The 21,934-nt window shown below is 50.7% G+C and overlaps 2 protein-coding genes across 2 annotated transcripts in view; one reads left to right on the forward strand and one right to left on the reverse strand.

Annotated features, from left to right (window-relative positions):
• spag1b (sperm associated antigen 1b) overlaps positions 1–3,665 on the forward strand; it is a 14,056-nt gene extending 10,391 nt beyond the window's left edge. The window contains exons 15-19 of the mRNA XM_062538543.1: positions 456–597; positions 1,456–1,582; positions 1,807–1,968; positions 2,646–2,981; positions 3,531–3,665. Coding sequence (XP_062394527.1) covers positions 456–597; positions 1,456–1,582; positions 1,807–1,968; positions 2,646–2,981; positions 3,531–3,659 — 896 coding nt within the window. The 3' untranslated portion in view covers positions 3,660–3,665. The remainder of the gene's footprint in view (positions 1–455; positions 598–1,455; positions 1,583–1,806; positions 1,969–2,645; positions 2,982–3,530) is intronic.
• A 1,872-nt stretch (positions 3,666–5,537) lies between these two features.
• Positions 5,538–21,934, reverse strand: part of LOC134082668 (E3 ubiquitin-protein ligase RNF19A-like) — a 34,189-nt gene continuing 17,792 nt past the window's right edge. The window contains exons 2-10 of the mRNA XM_062538544.1: positions 19,805–20,755; positions 13,071–13,279; positions 12,312–12,456; positions 11,837–11,999; positions 10,729–10,843; positions 10,090–10,251; positions 9,311–9,524; positions 8,639–8,782; positions 5,538–8,449 (exon numbers count right to left, since the gene is read on the reverse strand). Of these exons, the coding sequence (XP_062394528.1) occupies positions 7,588–8,449; positions 8,639–8,782; positions 9,311–9,524; positions 10,090–10,251; positions 10,729–10,843; positions 11,837–11,999; positions 12,312–12,456; positions 13,071–13,279; positions 19,805–20,460 (2,670 nt within the window). The 5' untranslated portion in view covers positions 20,461–20,755 and the 3' untranslated portion in view covers positions 5,538–7,587. The remainder of the gene's footprint in view (positions 8,450–8,638; positions 8,783–9,310; positions 9,525–10,089; positions 10,252–10,728; positions 10,844–11,836; positions 12,000–12,311; positions 12,457–13,070; positions 13,280–19,804; positions 20,756–21,934) is intronic.

Raw genomic sequence — 21,934 nt, forward strand, 5'->3', positions numbered from 1 at the left:
GTTAAGGAAGTAATTTAGGTGAAAGGGCCAAAGCAGCAGCACTCCCTGACAAAGCACTTTCCCCCAAAGCCCCAAGGCTGGACTGGCTGCACTTCTTTTCAAATCTCCCTTTTGCAGAAAAACAGCGCTGGCAGCTTTTAGTCAGAGCTTACCGTCGGCACCATTGATTGTCCGCGTCACGGTGACAAACGGCTCACTTCCTGTGGCTTGGAACTCTGGGAAATAGCTGACGCTCAGAGCTGAGGTCGGCCAGTCAGAGAGAGAAACGGTCGGTTGACCCGGTGGTCGTTTCTGGGAAAGAGGCGAGCCCTTCAGGACTATTGATTTGGGTTTTTTCCGTAGCGAGAACAACAGACAGCGAAACTCCCCGTGCAGAAGCACAGACACCGTGTGTTCCTCACGTCTCACTCTCTATTTCTTCTCTGCCGCTGATGTAGTTCCGCTTTTCTTTTCAGCCCGAAAAGCGGAAGCACGTTTCGCACTCTTCAAGTCGGACGGAAACGAGTTTGTGAAGAAAGGCCGGTACGAGGAGGCGGTGGGGAAGTACAGCGAATGCCTTAAACTGAAGCCCAACGAGTGCACCGTCTACACCAACAGGTACCCCCCCCCCCCCCCCTCCCCACACACACACACACACACACACACACACACACACCCACACACACACACACACACGCTGCATCAGATAAAGCCAGCCGCCTGTAGATCTCTCATGCAGATGAATGGAGCGCTCATGTCCCTGTCTGCATGGTTAATGGGCTGAAGCAGGCAGCGTCCACCTGATCCCCCCCACCTGTCCTCGCGGGCTCTCGCTCTCTTTGTTGGCGCTCGAAAACTGGCAGCTGTGTGTTGTCCTGGTGAGAGAGGGGTGGGGGCCGAGTGTGTCCGGCCCTCCCAAGGCCTGCTTAATCCACCCCCGCACGCCTATAATATCAGGGACTGTGAGGAGTGACTGTGTATGCTTGTGTGTGTGTGTGTGTGTGTGTGTGTGTTTATGGAGGAAAGGCTATTCACATGAGTCACCGGCAACACCTTTGTTTTGGCGTCCTGAGTGGGTTGACGGAGTCTATGTACAACAGCTTACTTTTGCGTGCGCGTGTGTGTGTGTGTGTGTGTGTGTGTGTGTGTGTGCGTGTGTGTGTGTGCAGCACACACCAAGGCCAAACAAAGAGAGGCACAACAGATGATGAGGGAAAGGGTCACTTTTTCCACACAACACCCTTGGAGCTGATTTTTCCATAAGCACAGCCAAGTCAAAGGTTCCTAGTAGTTAGGAAACATCCTTCAAACTAGATGGCAGTTTTTAACCCACTGAAAAAGTTGAAGGCTGGCAAATAGCTTGCAACTCTCTGACTCTGATGCCTATGTACCTGAGTGTTTCTTATTGCTCCACTAGGATCGGTGTGTAAGGACTGTTTTTAACTGCCCTGCCCTGGTCCCCTGTCTGTGTTGCAGAGCTCTGTGTTTAGTGAAACTTGATCGTTTTGCGGAGGCCAAGCGGGACTGTGATGCGGCCCTGGCCCTGGAGCCCCAGAACAAGAAGGCCTTCTACAGACGAGCAATGGCCAACAAGGGCCTCAAGGTACCTCAGCAAACCAGTGGTTCATGCCATACAGACACTCTGTCCCACTCCCCCTTGATCATGTGGAATACAATTTTTGTGCAAGCAAGGATGCATTTATAGACTTGTTTACCTGATATCAACTTTCTTATTTCGATATCAATCTTCAATTTCAATCTGTATGTATGCCTAAATGTATGTGTGTGTGCCTATTTGTGTTTGTGTGTGTGTGTGTGTGTGTGCAGGACTACCTGGCGTGCAGTACGGACCTGCAGGAGGTGCTGCGTCTGGACTCCAGCGTGGCGGAGGCGGAGCGGGAGCTGCAGGAGGTGACGGAGCTGCTCAGGCAGAGTCTGGCCACAGCAGCCTCCCCGGGGAAAGCCCGGCGCAGCGTCCCCATCACAGAGGTGCGCCTCCACTGGACACTCAGCACACGCGCCTCTCACTCAGCCAACCGCCAGCTCACTGCTGATGCTGGAGTTACGCTATTGTAGTGTGAAACTTCAACGCTTTACTGACCGCCAACAGACTCATCTTGAGTCAAAAACCGACTGGTATGGAGCAGAAAGTCCAGCTTCAGAAAGTAAAAGTTCTACCACCCTATCTGTGCCAACCATTCATTTAAACCAGCTGGTTCTAATTAGCGCAGCTCTTCAGCTAGGTAGAGTTGTGAGAGCGCCTGTGTTACGTGCACAGGTAAAACCTAAACATGGTTGGATTTTGACTTTCTGAAGCAGGACTTTTCCACCACTGGTGTGGATTACATGACGTGGATTTAATGGAGAGATGATTCCACTGACAGTAGACAGCTGTGGACCAGATAGACAGGCTCACGGCCAGAGAGCTAGCATTTTCACCCCCACTTGGTCTGCTACCGCTAAAGCCACACACATCATTTGCGAAGCCCCAGCTCTAGACAAGTAACATTGAATGCATTTGTGAAAAATTAGGTGTTTTTTAGAAGATTTGATAGACAGTTTTGAATCATATCTGAGGAATAATCTTTATCTTAAATACCCACTCAAATGTGCTAATGAACAGCACCGTAACCATGGGAACTTTACCTTACGGTCTCATCCTCCAGGTGGACGACACAGAAGCAGCCGCCACCACAAAGCCGGACTCCACAACCGAACAGAACCATGTGGACCAGGCCAGGCCGACCGCCATCACCCAGCCCGCCAACGCCTATGAGTTTGGACAGGCTTTGAGCACGGCCCGTTCCCATGACGATACGGCAGCCTGCGCCGACCTCCTCCGCTTCGTCGCCCCGGAAACGCTCCCGTCTTACGTGAGCAGCCATCTGGACGGTCACACCATCGCTTTCATTATGCAGGCGCTGGACGGTCAGCTCCTGGACAAAGAGCCGGGCCTGGTGTACCAGCACCTCAACCACCTCCACACCGCGGAGCGCTTCTCGGTACGTAGCATCACACGGCTCTGGCCTCCCATGCTCCTCCTGCTGACCACTACACCCCTTCAGCTGGGAGCCATGCACTTGCAACTAGTTTGTTCAGGGATGGTTTGCATGTTATTTGGATCCAGGATTTCATGGTGCAGATTTGGAAAGAATGGTTTCTGGTCAACAATACAATACAGAATACAATAGGACCAGGTGAAGTGTAGTATGCTGGGGTATGTTTGACGTGGCAAAGGAATACACACTCAGCTTGTGCCAAGATAGTGTCATCCACTGATATTCCCTGCCCACACCTGAACTCCTAGAGAGTATCATTTGTGTGTAATTCTTTGCTTTATCACATACAAAAAAGACTGAATATTGACACTGACCTGGAGAATAAAATAAAATGTCCTCCTAAGGTGTCTTAATTAAAGTTGCCAATGAAAAACACCCAGGAATCCTGAATCTATTCGTCATGTCCTTGAGCCAGTATCGACATTACCTGTAGCAGGCTTACCCGAATGACACTGAATCTGAAAGGTGACTTCTTCTTCTCTCTGTCTCCAGGTGGTGCTCATGCTGCTGGACAAAGACGAGCGTCGGCAGATGACTCAGCTGTTTGAGCACCTGTCGGCGGTGGAGAGCGAGGACTTCTCGCAGAACGACGTGCAGAACCTAGCAAATAAATACATCTGACCACTCCCCCCGCCGCCCTCTTGCATGTGCTTCACCACAGAGGGATCTATGCAAAACAGACCATCCCCAATCCACCTAGAGCTCCACAGACGCGCCCCAAAAGCAATACCAATAACTAACCAGACGCATCAAAGGCACTATTAAACAAGATCACACGCATTAACCACGAGAGGAATTTGAAACTAACGGGACGACAGCCGTACGTGTGGACACACTCGGTGGATACTGCGGTGCGCGCACACACCAAATGAACTTCGCCGGAAGAAGCCATGTTTGTGTTTAAGCCATGTCGAGGAAACTCAAGGAAACGCGGGGAGTGCGCTGGTCAACGGGCGGGATGAGACAGACTGGACACTCCTGGGACAGTGTTGTTTGTCTGGCAGTCGATGTTTTGTGCAGGATGGGGGGTAAGACAGCAGGGTGGGGGGGTGGTGGTGTAGGTGGGGATTGGGGGGGGGGGGGTGTTGGCTGTTTCATCTGCTGAAAACAGCATATCCTTGAGTGCCAGGAGAAGAAAGAGAAGCCTTGTGCTGGTGCATGAGTGTAGCCTGGGGGGGTAAGAAAGAGAATAAGGGAAACAGACACACACACACACACACACACACACAGAGACTCAATTGCCATAGTTCAGTTCATCCTTCTCATGTTCTTCTGTATTTCCATGTGGCTTCCCCTTGGCTAAGAACCTTCCATAGATCTGTTCTGCTCCACTACAGACCACATAGCTGACTTAGCCTCCAAAGATGATCCCGGTACTTATAAGACACATGGATATGGCACTGATCCGGGCAACCGCAAGAGTCTTCACCAGTTAGCTTAGCACGGAGGGGACCACAGTGGACCACTGGTGGAGTACTAGATCTATCCATGGCTATGGCTGATCAGGCACGGAGTTGTGTTATGAAGTACTCAGGGGATCCCGTAGGCGGCCATCTTATCTTCGCATATGGTTCAGGTGTTTGGGTGGCTGGGATGTGTCCGTTGTGCGCACAATTTTTCATTTGATTAAATCTCATGTCAACCACTTTTGAGTTAGCTCAGGCAGCTTTAAAGAGGCTGTGACGTGATTTACCTGTAAGCTTTAGTCTCAGACAGACATACCTAGGTAGTGGGTAAACCCAGTAATACTGATGAAATGGCAAGGAGCGATCGGATATTTCTTTTGGACATTGCTGGTTCATCAATTCTGTGGAAGGGAGAGTTCAGTTGGGAAAAGCAATAGTGCATAATGCATACGCACAACAGGCGCCGAGCGGCATCCTTCAGATGTGTGCCTTGGACCCTCCACACTCCAGAACGCAGGTTTCAGTGCAGTCCTCCCCCAGTCTTCCCCGAGGAGACACACAGGCTCTACATGTTTCATGTTTCATGACTCGGTTTTAAGTGAAATGTCAGAGAGAATTATTTGTTTGGATGGCTGTTTTATCCTACTGAATGTACGCTGATTTGACTCTGGTGAGATCACAGATGCTCGCAGAGAGAGGGAAAGAGAGAGAGAAGCTGTATGTTGGCAAGCTTCTCATGGTATTCATTATTCTCCACTGGTTTTCAGTGAAAAGCATTCATTATTTTATGACTGTAGCTTTAAGACAGAAATGTGTAAAAATTGTATTTTAAATGGTGCAGGTTTAAATTCTAATTTAAGGATACACTGGAATAACAGATTCTTTATCGAGTCATATTTCTATATACAACAAGGACGTTCATGCTCAACCATATGTTATGTGGTTGGAGCTGCCACAGAAATAAAACATTTTATTTCTTGAGATCCTTTGAGTCTGTTTACTTACCTGTATACTTTTATTACCATTATGTGTATATATGTACAGTATGTCTGATATCTCCTAAGACACGAAGATAAACAAAAACAGACGAACGTCAATTTTTTTCTCAAATTTATTTCAGATATGCATTTGACATGCATATTATAAAGCAAATTGAAAAAAAAAAAAGAAATCCAACACCATACGCTTTTCTGATCCAATATTAGAAATGATACCAGAAGCTGGAGCACATAACTGCACGTGTATGAGGGGGCAAGGGAGGGCGCCAGACACAGGACTGGCCCTCCAACAGAACAGCTGGGAGCGCAGATGTGTGCCACCCACACACGCCTCAACCCAGATCAGTAAGGAAAAGCGCAATTACAAAATACGAACAGGGTTTCACAGGTCTTCTCCACCCATTTTGACACTTACTTGTACACCGAAAAATTGTGACAAGTGAACAGTGCCGGTGTCTAGGCCATAATGTTGTATCAACCTGGCTTCACAGACTCCCAAGTGGGCTTTGGAAAGCTTGTACAAACAAACAAACAAACAAACAAACAAAAAAAAAAGTTAACAGCAGTCAGGATAGTTCTGCATGTTGGAGTCGGTTTCAGGTGTTGCCGCAGCTGTGCTGCGCTACTGTCAGTCTCTGGAGGTAAAGACTGACATCAAGTAGTACGACTGGGCAAGGGGCCTGAGCTGAGCGCTGTCTTTGGTAGGCGATTTCACGCAAGTCTTTTTGATTCAAGATGTCGGTTTCCAAACTTTAGTAAGTGAGAGACATTCAGCTAAAGTGTTCTATCCATTTTCTTTTAAACTGTAGCAAATCATAAGGAGCAGACTTATTGAGCGAAAAGTAAACAAAAAGTTACATTCCAAAAGGCACCATGAATTTGCAGATAAAGATTTGAAGTGGAATTAAGCAGAAGCCTCAACACCTTCTCTCTCTTTTTTTTTTTTTTTTAAATCGTCATTTTTTTTGCGCTTGGCAGAGAAAACAGGCAAGTTTTGGTCATCACCCTATCGCATAATTGTGCCTGGCTACTGGAGACCCGCTGCTGCTACTATGAGAGCCTTGTACGACAGGTGAACCGAGTCCCATCCTGCCTCTGCTGGGGAGAGGTCGCCAACGCTCGCACTGGCAGCCCTCCCTGGCCCAAAAAGCATCCGACTCCGGGGAGAAGTCCTCTCTGATCCGGCGCCCATCCGGCACGGACCCCTCCTGCTCTCGGAGCCCGGTCGTGCTACTCCTCGTTACACAACAACAGGTGGTGCATAGCCACAGACCAACCACCATTTAGGAAAAGAATAATGTGAAGGGGGGGAAAAAAATAAATAAGAGATTATGAAATGGACTTCACAAAACAGTGGAGATCATTTACAAAAAAAGGGGAAAAAAAGAATACTAACAAAAAAAAACATTTTTTTTCATCATAACAAAAATTATTGCATGGTCCCTATGAAGATTAACATGGAGCCTGTTTGGGAGAGAGCTGAAAACAAGGTCTTTGCATGTGTGTGTGTGTGTGGGTTAAGATAAGCCCCCAGACACAGCCTTAAAGTGTGTGTGTGTGTGTGTGTGTGTGTGTGTGTGTGGCTGCTGACACAGTGGTTCTCTGTCCCAACAGTGTGGAGATGGCGCAACCTCCAGTCAGTGTCCAATACAGTCCGGTAGAGTGCGGTGCCCTAGTGTCTGCCTGCTACACTTTGGCATCACCACGCCAGCACATCCAAGCTCACTGGGCTCACAGAAGCACTGCCAGCTCCTGCTCTTGCGTCGACATCCTCCCAAGGATCCCCAGCTGGGACACACAGCGTATGCTGGAAAGCTAGCACTTTGCTGCTTAGCTAAAGACTTGTATGGGGCTGCAAAGTGAGAGAGAAATGGGGAAAAGGTTAAGAGAGCCAAACCCCCTGCTGCTGCTGCTGCAAGTCAGTGCCAGCTTGGGGCAGCGTGGGGACTGGTGGCCACCAGCTCAGTGAGGCACTGCAGTGCTGTCAGTCTGTGCAGAGAGGGACGCGTGCGTGCATGCGTGTGAGTGTGTGTGTGTGGAGGGGTGTGTGTGTGGGGGGGAGGGAGGGGGATGGGGGTTGTCTTTTTTACAGCACTTGTGGTGTGTGTCCGTGTATGTGTGCACATGTATATTTTCAAGTCTGCTTCATAGATCGCTCTGAATGCAGCTGCCCCTGCTGGCCCACAGGTGGCGCTGTGAGCTGGGGCTGCTGCTGCTGCTGCTGCTGCTGTTGTTGTTGACGTTGGCTCCCCTCTGCTGCTCCTCGTGGTCTCCCCCGCTGCAGGAGTTCGGCTCAGCCGACTGCACCACGCTCACGTTCTCCTCGGCGATCAGGCACAGCGTGGGCGCCTCGGGGGAGCGCGGGGACCCCGGGGCAGCCGTGAGAAGGACCCCTCCGCCGCCGCCAACGCGAGCTCCGCCGGTCGGCTCCGGGCAGCTCTCCAGCCGGTCGTGCTCCACCTCGGGCAGGGGGCTGACGGAGGAGAAGCGGCCGTGCTGCTGCAGCTGCGCCGGGGGCCGGGCGGGGGCGGGGACGGGGGCGGGCGGTTCCGGGGGGCCGAGCTCGGACGCGGCGCTCAGCTCGGACAGCTGGCTGCAGTGGGAGTCGGCCACGGAAGGCAGGCTGCCGCTGAGCGAGGGCGAGTCCGGCCCGCTGGAGTGGACGCTACGGCACTCCAGCAGCTGGGCGTCTGGCTCCTGCTGCGTCTCGTTGATCTGCGTCCCCCCGCCGACCGCATCGCCGCTGCCGCCGCCACCGCCGCTCTTCTTCCTCAGCTTGCCTTTATGCTTCTTCCCCGACGAGGAGGATGAAGACGAGGAGGACGAAGAGGAGGAGGAGGAGGAGGGGTCTTTGGCCCAGCGTGCGGAGCAGAAGGTGGAGTTAGTGGTGGATGATTGGCAGGTCCAGGCACAACGGGAGGTGTGGCTTCCGGAGTCGTCCGCACCGCTGACGTGTTGAGGCTTCTTGGTCTCCACGTCCACCTGCACCTCCACTCCATTACTGTCCCTGGATGGAACACACACACACACATACACAATTAAAAACATCCATCAGACAATAAAATAACTTGGGCATTTTGCTGCATCTTATGAAAGCATCCATAAGTGATAAACTGCCACACACAGAGACACACACAGAGACACACACAGAGACACACACAGAGACACACACAGAGACACACACAGAGACACACACCTGTCCAGGGGTGTGTAAGCGTTGAGGATGGAGCCGGCCATGGCTTTGGTGCTGGCGTTGTCACTGATTGTCCCAAGGCTGACGGTGGCAGATTCTCCACTCAGGCTGCAGCGCTCCTTCTGGACGTCCGCCTGCACCTCCAACCTAACGCAGAAGAGGTCAGAGGTCAAGCACAGTTATTAGTGTCCAAATCACACTAGTGTCCTCATAAGGACTCAAGCACAGTTACTAGTGCCCAACTCACACTAGTGTCCTCATAAGGACTCAAGCACAGTTACTAGTGCTCCACTCACACTAGTGTCCTCATAAGGAGTCAACCTTACTACTGCTCAACTCGCACTAGTGTCCTCATAAGGACTCAACCTGTTGCTTGGTCTCAAGATACATCAACTCTTTCACATGTAAAGGCATGTCACTGCACAGATCCACAGACAGTAATACAAGTAATCAAGACACCACAGAAAAAGGTTGTTTATTGAATATTAAGTACAAGCACTCTTGCTCACTGGCAGCCTTTTAGCCCTCGTTAGTCTCACTGAACAGTCTAACAGCTCCTCACAGCTCTGACAAGGTGCGGCTGATAATTGGAATTTGGAACTTGGAACAGGAGCACACACACTGAAGACACACACACACAAGCACCAGGGCTTGGTCTTGCTCCTCTCGGCTGACCTGTTGTAGCAGCTGACCATGGCGCTGCCCGAGAGGCTGCCGGTGATGCTGGCCCCGGCCAGGGCGGTGGTGCTGGCCGTCTCGCTCAGGTTGTCCCGCATGGCCCCGATGCGCTCCATGTGGCTGCCGCTGGCGCTCAGGCTGCCCGTCAGGCCGCCCACGCTGCCCTCGCCCAGGCTGTGGTTGTGCCGCGGGTCCGCCACCGACGTGGTGTCTGCACACACACACAGGCACACACAGGCACACACAGGCACACACAGGCACACACACAGGCACACACAGGCACACACAGGCACACACAGGCACACACAGGCACACACAGGCACACACAGGCACACACAGGCACACACAGGCACACACAGGCACACACAGGCACACACAGGCACACACACGCACACAGGCACACAGGCACACACACACGCAGGCACACACACGCAGGCACACACACACGCAGGCACACACACAAGAAGGTCAGGAGACAGAGAGACACTCAAACAGATGTTGCTTTTTTCAACTACTGTGTCAAACTTCAGCCTCTGAATTCGCCAAGATAAATAGATCGATAAAGTACTCTATTGATCGCTAAAGGGCAATATAACGTATTCAACATTAAAAGCACACACAAATGTTCAAATCTGAAATGACAAACGTATCCAGACACTAAATACAACACAAACTGAAATCATTGTTTTGTCTGCAAGGATCAGTTTCTCCATTCTGTATTGCTTTGCATGCGCTCAAGCTGCAGTTTGCCCTTGTGCTTGTGAACTGATGCTCACCAGTTGCAGCCGCTCCACTGCCGACGTTCATGTCGTTCTCGTCATCAAATTCGATGCGCACCCCTTTGCCGTTGCCCGCCGACACGCCACATCCCCCGCTGCGGCACAGCGAGATGGGCACCACCCCGTAAACATAGGCCAACATGATGGGCACCCCAATACCTACACACAAACACACATGCACAGAAATACAGACTGTTATACTCACACACGCACAGAAACACAGACTGTTTTACTCAACAATGGCCACTAGAGGCCAGTGTTTCATCAAATGAGGCCCAAGAGTGGCCAGAGAAGACAAGCTCCTCCACTTCAGAGGAACACAAGACAGAAGAAACGCATCCAGACAATGGAGTTCTGTTAGTACAATACATAAACAGAGTGACTAATGCAGCTGCAAGAGCTCAGAAGGGAAGAGCCTGACATACCCCTCTCCACAGGATACAACACACACACACACACACACTTGTGTATTGTGAGTCAAAGAGAGAGAAAGATGAAGAGAGAGCATGTGAACTAGACAAGGTGAAAATGAAAGAAAGTGAGAGAGAGAGAGAGAGAGAGAGAGAGAGAGACTCCGAAGGAAAGACTGTGTGAAACAAGTGAGAAAGAGAGCCAAAAAAAAACAAAAACACTCACCAACGGTCACTGCAGCTACCACCGGTGACACAATGACAGACAGGGTCACACCACCAGCGATCACCAGGTTCCTCTTATGGTTGGAGATGTCCTTTCCCTCGTAACGGTTGTGGATCTGAGTCACAGAGAAACAGCATTACGGCGAGCCATTGCGCAAAAACACTGAGCGCTAGCCGAGTGGTCTGTGTTGTGTTATGACTGGACGCCGCACGGCCAGAGACACGGGTCCACTTAAGACTTAAGTCTTGAGAGGAAAATGGACACACAAGGAAAAAAAAGGTTTTCACTGGAGATTTTTCCATTGCGTGCTCCTGAGATCCATGTCTGGCAGCGCTCAGACGGCCTGTTCTCCACGCTCATCTACAGGGGACAAGTTGCCAAACTGAGAGCACGCTGTGCTGTTTGAAGGAATACAAAGCCCATGTGAGGAGCGTCAAAACTAATAATGGGCTTGTTTTACGCTTGGCACCCTTGTGCTGATGTCAACGGCAGAAACAAGGTCCTGATGTTCTTTTTTTATGTGTGATGCTCTTCAGATCAAAACCTTGCTACAACTGGAAGGCTTTTTTGCCCCCTTTTTTGCTCTCTTTTGGGAGCAGAATCAGAATTTGCAATTTTCCAAAGTACACCATTCTCATCCACACATGTATCTGCACAAACACGGTCAACTTTGTCGTAGACATTAGCCACGTTTACATGGACACTTCTATTCCGATTAGAAACGGCATAACAGCTAAATCGGAATAAAAATGGTCATGTAAACATCTCAATCGGAATGAAAATTCCTGGTTCGATCAGAATTTTGATCGGAATGCAAGAGGTGGTGTAGTCCATTCCTATTGCGAATGAACTGCCAAACTACTACTGAAATGTATACGGTCATTCGGATTGACTGCTATATCTTCCCAATCAATAGTAGGCAACAACGGCCGATCAAAGATTCTAAAGTGTTTGAAAGCACCTAATCAGAATAGAACGTAACCCATGTAAACAGACGGCACTATCGCTATTCCGATTTTTCAATCGGAATAGTTTAATCGGAATGACAAAAAAAAAAAAAACTGTCCATGTAACGTGGCTAGTCACAGACATCGGAGAGGACACTTACCTTCCTGCCCACATAGACCGGGATCCCGATGATCATGGCTGGGATGGCGATGCCCGCGATGAGCGCGATGCCCACGGGCGCCCCGACCAACGTGCCCAACTGCCACAGGATCTTCTTCTTACGACTCCACGGCTTCTTGCCCCAGAACGTGCAGCCTGAAGGACTGGCGGGATCAAAACAGAGACGCTCAGTTAGTACAGGTCAGAACTACTTTGAATCTGCCTGTAGGTTAGGCTGCATTTTGTGTTTCAGTAATATGCATGTGTAGTTTCAAACAAGGACCCTCAGGTAAAATCAGCCAGGATTAGTAACCTAAAAGTGTACTACAACAGTGCACACTGTACTTCAACATCACACACTGTACTACAACAATGCACACTGTACTATGGATAAACGGAGGGTGACTGATAGTCCAATGCTTGCAGCTTGCAGCAGCAGCAACAAAACTCCCGGCCGCACTAGTGAGGTGTGTCACCTGAGATAGTGCAGGTCCGAGATCTCCTTCATGCAGAGCCAGCAGAACTCACAGCCGCACACTGCACACGTCATGTGATTGCAGCTGCCATCGTTCATCTTGATGATGTAAGCAGCACAGCGAGGACAGGGCTTGATGTCATCAGCTGGAGACAGGAGGCAGAGAAACGCCATAAGGTCACACACTCCGGAAACATCCATGTTATGCTAGGGTGTACTGTATACAGTACTGTATATGCGGGTGTCTGCATCTCCTCCATAGAAATCTGAGCATTTGTGAGTGTTAAGTGTGTGCGCGTGTTGGTGCACCTTAAATGCAACATCAACCTCTCTGCTGTAGGCAATAACAAGCAGACGGTTCTCAGCAGCAGCTTTCAGCATGTGCAAGTGTTCATTACGTGCTGCGTCACTCTGTAAATTAGGATGAGCGGATGGCCCTGGCTCTCTCTCTGTGTGTGTGTGTGTGTGTGTGTGTGTGTGTTTACATGCAGCACTGCTCTCCTGGCTGTAGGTGAGCGATGACTTGTGTGTGTGTGTGTGTGTGTGTGCTCTCACATGCAGCGCCGCTCTCCTGGCTGTAGGTGAGCGATGACGAGCGGGTGTGTGTGTGTGTGTGTGTGTGTGTGTGTGTGTGTGTGTGTGTGCGCTCTCACATGCAGCGCCGCTCTCCTGGCTGTAGGTGAGCGATGACTAGTGTGTGTGTGTGTGTGTGTGTGTGTGTGTGTGTGTGTCTGTCTGTCTGTCTCTCTCTCTCTCTTACATGCAGCGCCGCTCTCCTGGCTGTAGGTGAGCGATGAGGAGCGGATGGTCCTGAGCCGCAGGCTCTGCGCCCTCTGCTGGCGCGCGGCGTCGCACGTCTGGTTGGGGTGCCACAGCTGCTTGCAGTGGTAGCAGAACTCGGTGCCGCAGCCGTCGCGGCCGCACGTGATCTTGGGGCAGCTGGCACAGCCAAAGGCAATCACGGCATACCTGCAGAGAGAGTGAAAAGGCAACACAGCGTCAGACCTGGCCCCACACTCCTCAGAGTGCTGAAAGGCTCGTCAGCAGACAGACCCAAGACAACAACAAACCACCTTGGAGAGAAATGTTGAATTACGGGGTGCTGAAAAGTATTGCATTTTTTTCTTTTTTTTTAATATGCAAGCACATTCCTTGTTTATAAATATTCCGAAAACAATAGCAGTTTCTCATACAGATCTGAGCATGGACCTGGTACAGATCTTGGTCAGCTCTGGCCTAAATGACAGGCCTTCTGGCTTGTGCAGTGAAACCAGTACAGATGGTGCAGAACGTGGCAGCATGGCAGGTACTAAATCAACCGAGAGGGGCACACATTACCCTGCTATTCACTGAGTTCCACTGGCTACCCGTAGCGCCCGCTAAGCATCAAATTCAAGCCACTGGTGCTTGCCTACAAAGTGATTGCTAGGTCTGCTACCACTTAACCTAAATGCGCTCATAAAGGCTTATGTTACCCCTCGGGCCACTGTGTTCCTCTAAGGAACGCCGTCTGGCACTGCTGCCTCTACCCACAAGAACATCCGGGGCACTTTCATGTGTTGCTCCCCGTAGTTGGTTACACTTTGACTAGTTACTAACACAACTGCACTCTCATCCTCTGACAGTTGGGAGTTATTGCTACGTAATGTCTCCTTTTGCAACGTAGCTCGAATGCTATTCCTCACTTTGAGAGAAAAGCGTCGCTGGATAAAAGAATAAAAAAAATGGCCCCATTTTCAGTCGGAGTGGATGGAAGAGTGCGATGTACCTCTTTCGTTCTGTACAAACTGCACGTACGTCCAGAACGGAGTCCTAATGGAAGCGTGTTGCTGTGGCCAAAGGCCGCGCTGCATCTGTGTCTGTGGGAGATTTTTAGTGCGCGGAGCAGGGCAGAGGGAGAGGGAGGCGGCGGTCATTACTCGCGTGGTCGTTACGGCCCGCCACTAATGACCGAGAAATTCAATCTGAGGACAGCGCGAGATGGAGCCGCCGCCGCCGCACGCGCTCAGACAAGAGGCCCGCACCACCGGCCGCGCCGCCGCCGCCAACGGCTGGCCTCGCCATGGCAACATCACTCATCTTTACTGGCGCACAGCTGCAGCTTAATTGAATTGGTGGGGGTGAACTATATAACTAATGACTTCACCGGCCTGAGATCAGCATAGAGCTGCGTGTGTGTGTGTGTGCACGCTCGGGGCCTCAATAAAAGTCTGTGGCGTTGGAGAGGGAAGGTAAATACGGGCTCTCTTGGAACATCAGGCTTAAAGAGATGACAGAAAACCACACTCCGGCTGCTTATGGGACACGCAAACAAGGTAAGCAAACACCCTTCAAGTTCTTCATGTGTCTCGGAGAGGAAAATGAGCTTTTCTCCCTCATAAGGGCAGTTTCCCGGGGAAGAACTGACACCAAGATCCCTCAATGTGTGTGTATCTATATTACTGTGTATTCATTAACACCGATCTTAGGAACAAATCTGTTCCGCGGCCACAAAGACCATATCGGTTTCAAAGTAGAAACATCATGTGTCCACATAATTACCATTGATATGCAAATCAAATGACCATTCACCATTTGTCAAGTCCCACGTCTCTATGTTACTGTTGCTAAGTCAGATAAACAGTGGCCTCAACTCCTAATTCTATTTGTTTTCTTCCTGAAAAGGAGTGCATGATCATGGTCACGTGAAAGGAGCACAGCAAATCAGAGAAGGGAACAAGGACTTCGGAGTCATCGCTTTCAGATAGTTTCGCAATGCAATCGCCCACACTCGACTCCGGCTCAAAACTGATATAGGGTCGCGAGAATCGGAAGCTCTGATGCGATGGTGTAATGTGGCCCCCGCCGCCCCCAAAAAACCCTTCGGCGTCAATGACACAATGGAGATCAGGTCACTCTCCCTCACATCCACAGACCTGTTGTGTCTGGAGGCAGCAATGGCAGGATGCATCTGCCTGCTGTGGGATGACCAGCCCAGCCACTCAATCAGATCACATTACAGCCCCCACAGCTCCACTCTCTCCCCCCTTCCCCAGTGGGTACACATACGCCTGCAGGCTTAGCAGCAGTCTCCCAGGCCACAAGCCCCCCCCCACATCCACCCTGCCATATGCATCTGCCAGTCACACTAATGCCCAATCTGCTGGTATTACAGCCACCGCCAACCCCACCGCCAACCCCACCGCCAACCCCCCCCCCCCACCCCCCCCCACTCCCCAAACCCTAAATCCACCAATCCGCCGCGGATGGCTGCAGTCTGACCTATATTCGGTCCTCAAGAAGGGAAAGCCATCATTAATCCTGAGTCCGGCTCCCAAGCACATCGGCACCGGGCGGCGTTCCCGGCGAGCGGAGAGGCGCTGTCTGCTCGGCTCGCTAAAACGCCAGCAGTTGGTTGGAGCGCCGCCCTCGGACTCTTGTAAGGCCATGGGACAAGCTCCAGCTGTTTGGCTAGGCCAGGGCCCATGTTTCATACAAAGCTGGGGGAAAACCCACTCGCTTCTCCTCCACTTCCCCTCTCCCCCTCTGACCCTTCCATCCACCCCAACTGACCCCCCCACACCCCACCCAATCACCCTCCAGTCCCTCTTTCCAGAGCCCCACCCCCACCCCCCCACCCCCGCCCCCATCCTATCCCTCTCCTCATTCTTTCCTTTATGCCTTCATGCCTGACGTCTCTGGGAAAGCAGTGCATGTGCTCAGGCTTCTGGCACGAGGCTGAGAGAGAGAGAGAGAGAGAGAGAGAGAGAGAGAGAGAGAGAGAGAGAGAGAGAGAGAGAGAGAGAGAGAGAGAGAGAGAGAGAGAGAGAGAGAGAGAGAGAGAGAGAGAGAGAGAGAGAGAGAGAGAGAGAGAGAGAGAGAGAGAGAGAGAGAGAGAGGAGAGGGGGAGAGAAGAGAGAAGAGAAAGAGAGGAGAACAGAAGAGAAAGCGAAAAGAGAGGAGAGAAAGAAGAGAGGGAAGAGAAAGAGAAAACAGAAATGGCTGCCGGACAGGGAAATAAAAAGGACTCAGTCCGACAACATACAGTAAGCACAAAGGCTGAATCAAGCACTACACTTCCAAGCAGGCGCACACACACACACACAATAAAGACGATCATTTCCCTCCCCTCGTTCCTCAAAGCCACTCCACAAACTGGGTGACAGAACATTAAAAACCAAAACGCGAGCTCCCAAGACCGATGGCGTCCAACCAGAGGCTGGAGCGTGAAGTGGATTTATGGTTCAGACACATTAATCTGCTGGAAGAGATGAAAGTGCTGGTAAGAGACTGAGCCTATGGATGGGCCATGGCTTACAGCCAGCGTGCGCATTAAACTGTGTGTGTAGAGGGGATTGATGATGTGATACAAACACGTGCGCACCCACACACACACACACCCACACGTCCCAGGGACTGCTATGACTGAGGAACCAATGCTAGCCTAGCATAAAGTCAGACTTGGGTTTCCTTTCCCTCTCTCTCTTATATTAGTGGTGGGAGTGTTTGTGGCTCAGGCACTGACATGTTGGCGCTCCACAGACAACTGCACGAGCAGAGCAGAGGAACAGTCAACTCTGACAAAATGGCCTGAACGCACCACTGACAACAATGAAAACATCAGTGGACAAACTGAAGGCTGAAGCAGTGTCAGATAGTGGGTCAAGTTGTCCTAGAGATGACTGAAGTGTTGATAAGTCCAGATCTATGGTTTTCTGTGATTTTTTATATATCCATTTATTTTTTAAATTGTAATATTATTATAACACAAAACATTGCTAACAGCAGCAACACAAACTACCACAATATCCATGTTTTGAAACTTGGCGGAGAGGCTACCCAACCGGGTTTAAGATCTTGGATGAAATGTCAACCCTGTTAAGTGCCGTTGCAGTAAAAAGCTCAAAGCCATCCTCCAGGGGCCACCTTCGTCCACCAGTCACTCTCCCTGACCTCTGACCCCAAGGCCCCATCGGGCTTTGTGCTGGAGTGGAGGCTAGCCTGACGTGTTGACGGAAGAGTCTGCCGCCATGCTGATGGGGACCAAGCACCACCTGTCTGCCCCTTGAGCGTCCATGTCACACTCTATGGCTGGCAGTGAACGAGAGGTGAGTTTAGGGCGGGCAGGGTGGGTGTGTTTAGGGTTGGCGTCACCACTTCAGTCAGCACAGGGCGATCAGGCAGCGCCTTAAGCTGCAGCTGTTGACTACGCTGATGCTGCTGACGACGACATGCTACTCGGAGTGAGGATGGAGGCTGCCCGCTGACCCCTGGGCAGAGGCCAGCACTGCTGCAGAAACCGGCTGGCACCCGGCCAGCGCACGGGCAGCGCAGCAGAAAGGGCTTGGCACGGAGTCAATGGCCAGACACAGCAGCAGTAAGACTCAGGAGAGTACAAAAGAGTCCGGAGAGGGAGAGAGTTACTGCAGTGCACAGCTGGCAGCACACACACAAACAAAATAACACTGCCTAACAGGTCAACTGAATGATGAAAAGGGGGTGGGGGGGGGGGGTTAACACTAATGTGCTAAATACTTGCAGTCTGAATACAGAAATGTCTCCCAATAGCTAGCTGCTAAACTTAACTAGCCACCAAGTCCAAGGTCTGCAAGCTTGGTGAACAAGACCAGGCCAAACACTGGTACGTCTGCAACCCAGGCCATTAAATAACATAACCCAGGGTTTCTGTGCTGACATGATCAGGCTTGGCAGAGTGCCAGTCCCTCGGCAGACATGAGCTTTCTTCCTCCTCTGCGTTTAATATTTCATCCAACCGTGGTATGGGGAAAGAAAATTAATGGGCAGGAAGTATTAAAAGCAACAGCTGCTGGATTTTCCCCGAGAAGCCCCAACTTGACTTCTGCTGTGCGCTCACACATTTCATTGGGCCATCTACTTCAAGGAGTGAGTGGCTGGCAGTTTTCTATTGCATGTCAGACCTGCGAGTGTGTGTGAGTGTGAGTGTGTGTGTGTGAGGTTCTGACTGTAGGCCAGTACAGGCACAGTATCTCTGTGGCTCAGCAGAGGCAAATCTCTCCCCCGGGTGAGCAGTGTGATGGGAAGACTCCACGCCTAGATGCACCAACACAGGAGCTCTAGACTCTCCCCACCACAGCGCAGTCCAGCCCCATCTCTGATCCCCCCACCCCAACCACACACTCAAACACAGCCACCCCGATAGAAGCCTGCGGCACAGAAATCAATCCCACAGCCCTGCCGGAGGACCACACCGTGACCCCAGTGCAAGGCTGCCTCCATGTTTAAAAACAAACAGCACAGCATTCCAGCTTGTGGTTTTTCTTCTTGACAAATCACACAAACAAACCCAGCAGTCATTTGTTTAACTGTAGAGCCAAAGAAGAGATTGATGGAGTTTAATTTTGCTAGAGTAGCCAGGGAATGTCATGCAGAAACTGTATGGGGAAGTGCATATGCATTGCTGTGCACACAGCAGGTTCTAAACCCCAAAACAAAGGCATAATTCAGTCAATCTGAAAGGGATGAGAACTGGGAGTGGGAGGGGGGGGGTGTTTCGATTGTATGTGTGAATGCAAGATTCTCAGTCCCTCACGTGAAACATTCCTGCGCAGATCGTGTCCTTCATCAGCACTAGGCCTCTACCACTACAGCCACCCACGCACTTGGCCAACCCAAGGGCAGAGCGACAAGTAGAACAGTGCCCAGACAGTCTTACTGGAGTCCCCCGGCAACCTCCCAGGACCGCCTGTGGCCTGCATGCCACAACTGCCACTTTGACTTTGGAACAGAACATACCGACAGAAGAATGCTGCCCATGTTTTGTGTGTGTGTGTGTGTGTGTGTGTGTGGCTTGAGGTCAGGACCAGCTTTCCGCTGATAACTGATAGCCAAATCAGGGAGACCAAATTTCGCAATGCAACTTCATTATATAATTCCGTCAGATGTTGACCAAGATAAAATCAATGTTGCCTTGTTGAGCAAATCTTCCTCATTTCTTAATCCAACAGTGGCAGAAAATATCGGGTCAGAGGCCATGGCCTTGTCCTTTTACTAGGCTAAAGAGTCTCTCTACCACAGACTATTCCCAGTGAAGTTCTGTCTTAAACAGAGCAGAAAGGAAATGACTGGGATTAATTACTGGCTTGTCCCCCCGATATTCAACCAACAATATACAAACCACGGTCATAACGAGATATGCAAATGTACTTCTACTCTATGCCTGGCATTTAATGTCACACTTCAACTCTACCCTTTCCGAAGGCCATGGACAGGGTCTACGGGAGAGAATCCTTGGTTATATACTAAAGCCTACCTTACACTGACAGGACAAGATTTGGGAAAGATTCTTGAAAGATTGTAGCCTTTCAAGTAATGCCCCTCATTCAAGCTTTACTCAAAAGACTGCAAACTTTCAAGAATCTCTCCCAAATCTTGCCAGTCAGTCAAGTCTGTCAGTGTAAGGCAGGCTTAACTTGACAAAAAAGGAAGGTGGAGGTGGGTGTGTGCCTGTGTGCTTGGGTCATGTCTGCGTCTTACCCGCAGTCAGGGGCTGGGCACCAACGGCAGTCGGGGTCAGCTACGAGCCAGCGACGCAGCATGAACTCCTCATACTTGTCCATGAGCGCCCGGTCGGCAAGGATGGCGCGGATGTCGTTGGGGTTGAATCGCTCGGCGCACTCGGGGCAGGAAATATTGACGCGGCTCTCGCTGATCTCGATGCGAAGGTACTGCCGCAGGCAGTCGGCGCAGGAACGATGCACACACGTCATGATCTCGGGAAAGTTGTCACGTGTGTGGCGCAGAAGGCACAACGGGCATTCCAGCAGCTCCGACTTGGACGAGGAGGAAGAGGAGGACGAGGACGCCGCCGAGGAGGTAGAGGCGTGAGAGCCACCCGTGGAGCTGGAGGCTGCTCCTGCCCCGGCCGGGAGGGCCTTCTCATGGCAGGTGTCCGAATGGATGCTCTCGATGCTGGCGATGCCCTCCACCCCTCCCACCGAGGCGGGGCATCCTGCCGTCAGCGCCAAGTCGCGGGTTTTCCGCTTGGGCTCGCGGGGGCGCCGGCGGAAAAGCGAGCCCAGAGAGAGGCGGCGTTTCTTGGGTGCCTTCTTGACGGAGGGCAGGCTGATGGAGGAGGCGGTGGACTGCAGGTCCCGCTCCGAGCCCAGCTGCATGTGCTTCTGCAGGCTCATGGCTCCGGCGTGGTCGCCACACCACTCACATGGGACAGACACGAAGAGGGGAGAAGAGGAAGAGGAGGAGGAAGAAGGGACTGGGAAGGGAGAGGGAGAGGGTGAGGGAGGGAGAAGGGGGAAGGTTTCCAGGAGGAAGGGGGGGGGAGGGGGAGGTTGTGGGCACGCCGTGGGTTAGGACATGGTGTGGGCTCTCTGTGAACTAGCTGCTGGGGCCATTCTGGAACGTTGGAGCTTGTGAGAGGGACTGAGGCGTGGGGTGGGGAGTCGCCCTCTCTCTCGCTAGATTCAGCACCTGAAAGACAGAGAAACAGAATGCTTTAAGTGGAGAATGAAATAATAATCATCATCATCAATCTTTAGAAAAGTGCTCTATAAATAAGCATAGCTACAGAGTGCTTTACATATACAAAAGAATAAACAGAACAAAAACAAAACAAAAATGTAATGTCTAAAAACAACACAAATAAGACCATATCAATATTGGCAAAAATAAAGGACATATAACTCTTTAAAAGCTTAAAAGATTTAAAAGATATCACAGAATCAGCCAGTCTTATTTTCTCAGGCAGTGCATTCCCGAGCTTTGAGGTGAACCACAGAAAAATACCTGTCCCCTGTAGTTACAAGCTGGGACTCAGGAATGGTTAATAAACCTTTGCCTGCAGACCTTAATGTGTGTGTAGGACTATAGGACACTAGCATATGAAATGAACAGAAGGCCATCTGAACAGATTGGTCATCTCCATGACGGGCAGATAAACTGCTTTCAGATCTAGGTGCAAGTCTGCATGCTCTGCGGATGTCAAGCGCTTGGGCTGTATATCGGAACAATAAAACCTGCCATTTGGAATTCCGAACTTAGCCGGCCTTTACACTACTCCCCTCCTAGTATTTCCGACAGACATTATATAAATCAGTGTGTCTGAACAAAGCTAAGAACATGCAGAGATTCTGTGTTCGACCACGCGGAGATTCTGTTCGGAGTCATTCACACATATGACCGCATATGTCAGCATGTTAGCATCACATTCAAATCACCAAAGGGCCGGACCTCCATATGAAAAAGCTTCACATATACTGCAGAAGACGAGTCTGAAAGCAGCTATAGACACTGAAGATCAATGATCACTAATAGAAAAGATGTTTTCAAGTCATGAGGAGTGATACAAGTCAGCAAATGTTTTCACATTATAAATAAACAGATGGCATCCAGTCATATACATCTTATGCATCAAATGCAACACCTTCATCCTCAATGATCCATACTGCACACACACAGCATCACCCTGATCCTAACACTCAAGAGTTGCTCATAGTTTTTACCTGTGCATTCTCACAACCACAAATACAGCATAATGGCCCATAAAACGCTTCCATAACATAATTCATAACATAACATTTCATAACATCATTCCACAGAAAAAAAAAGAACTGCATAACACAGGAAATGAGCAGCACTTTGACAAGAACT

Source organism: Sardina pilchardus, chromosome 6 (genome assembly GCF_963854185.1).
Source record: "Sardina pilchardus chromosome 6, fSarPil1.1, whole genome shotgun sequence".
In the NCBI taxonomy this organism is placed as follows: Eukaryota; Metazoa; Chordata; class Actinopteri; order Clupeiformes; family Clupeidae; genus Sardina; species Sardina pilchardus.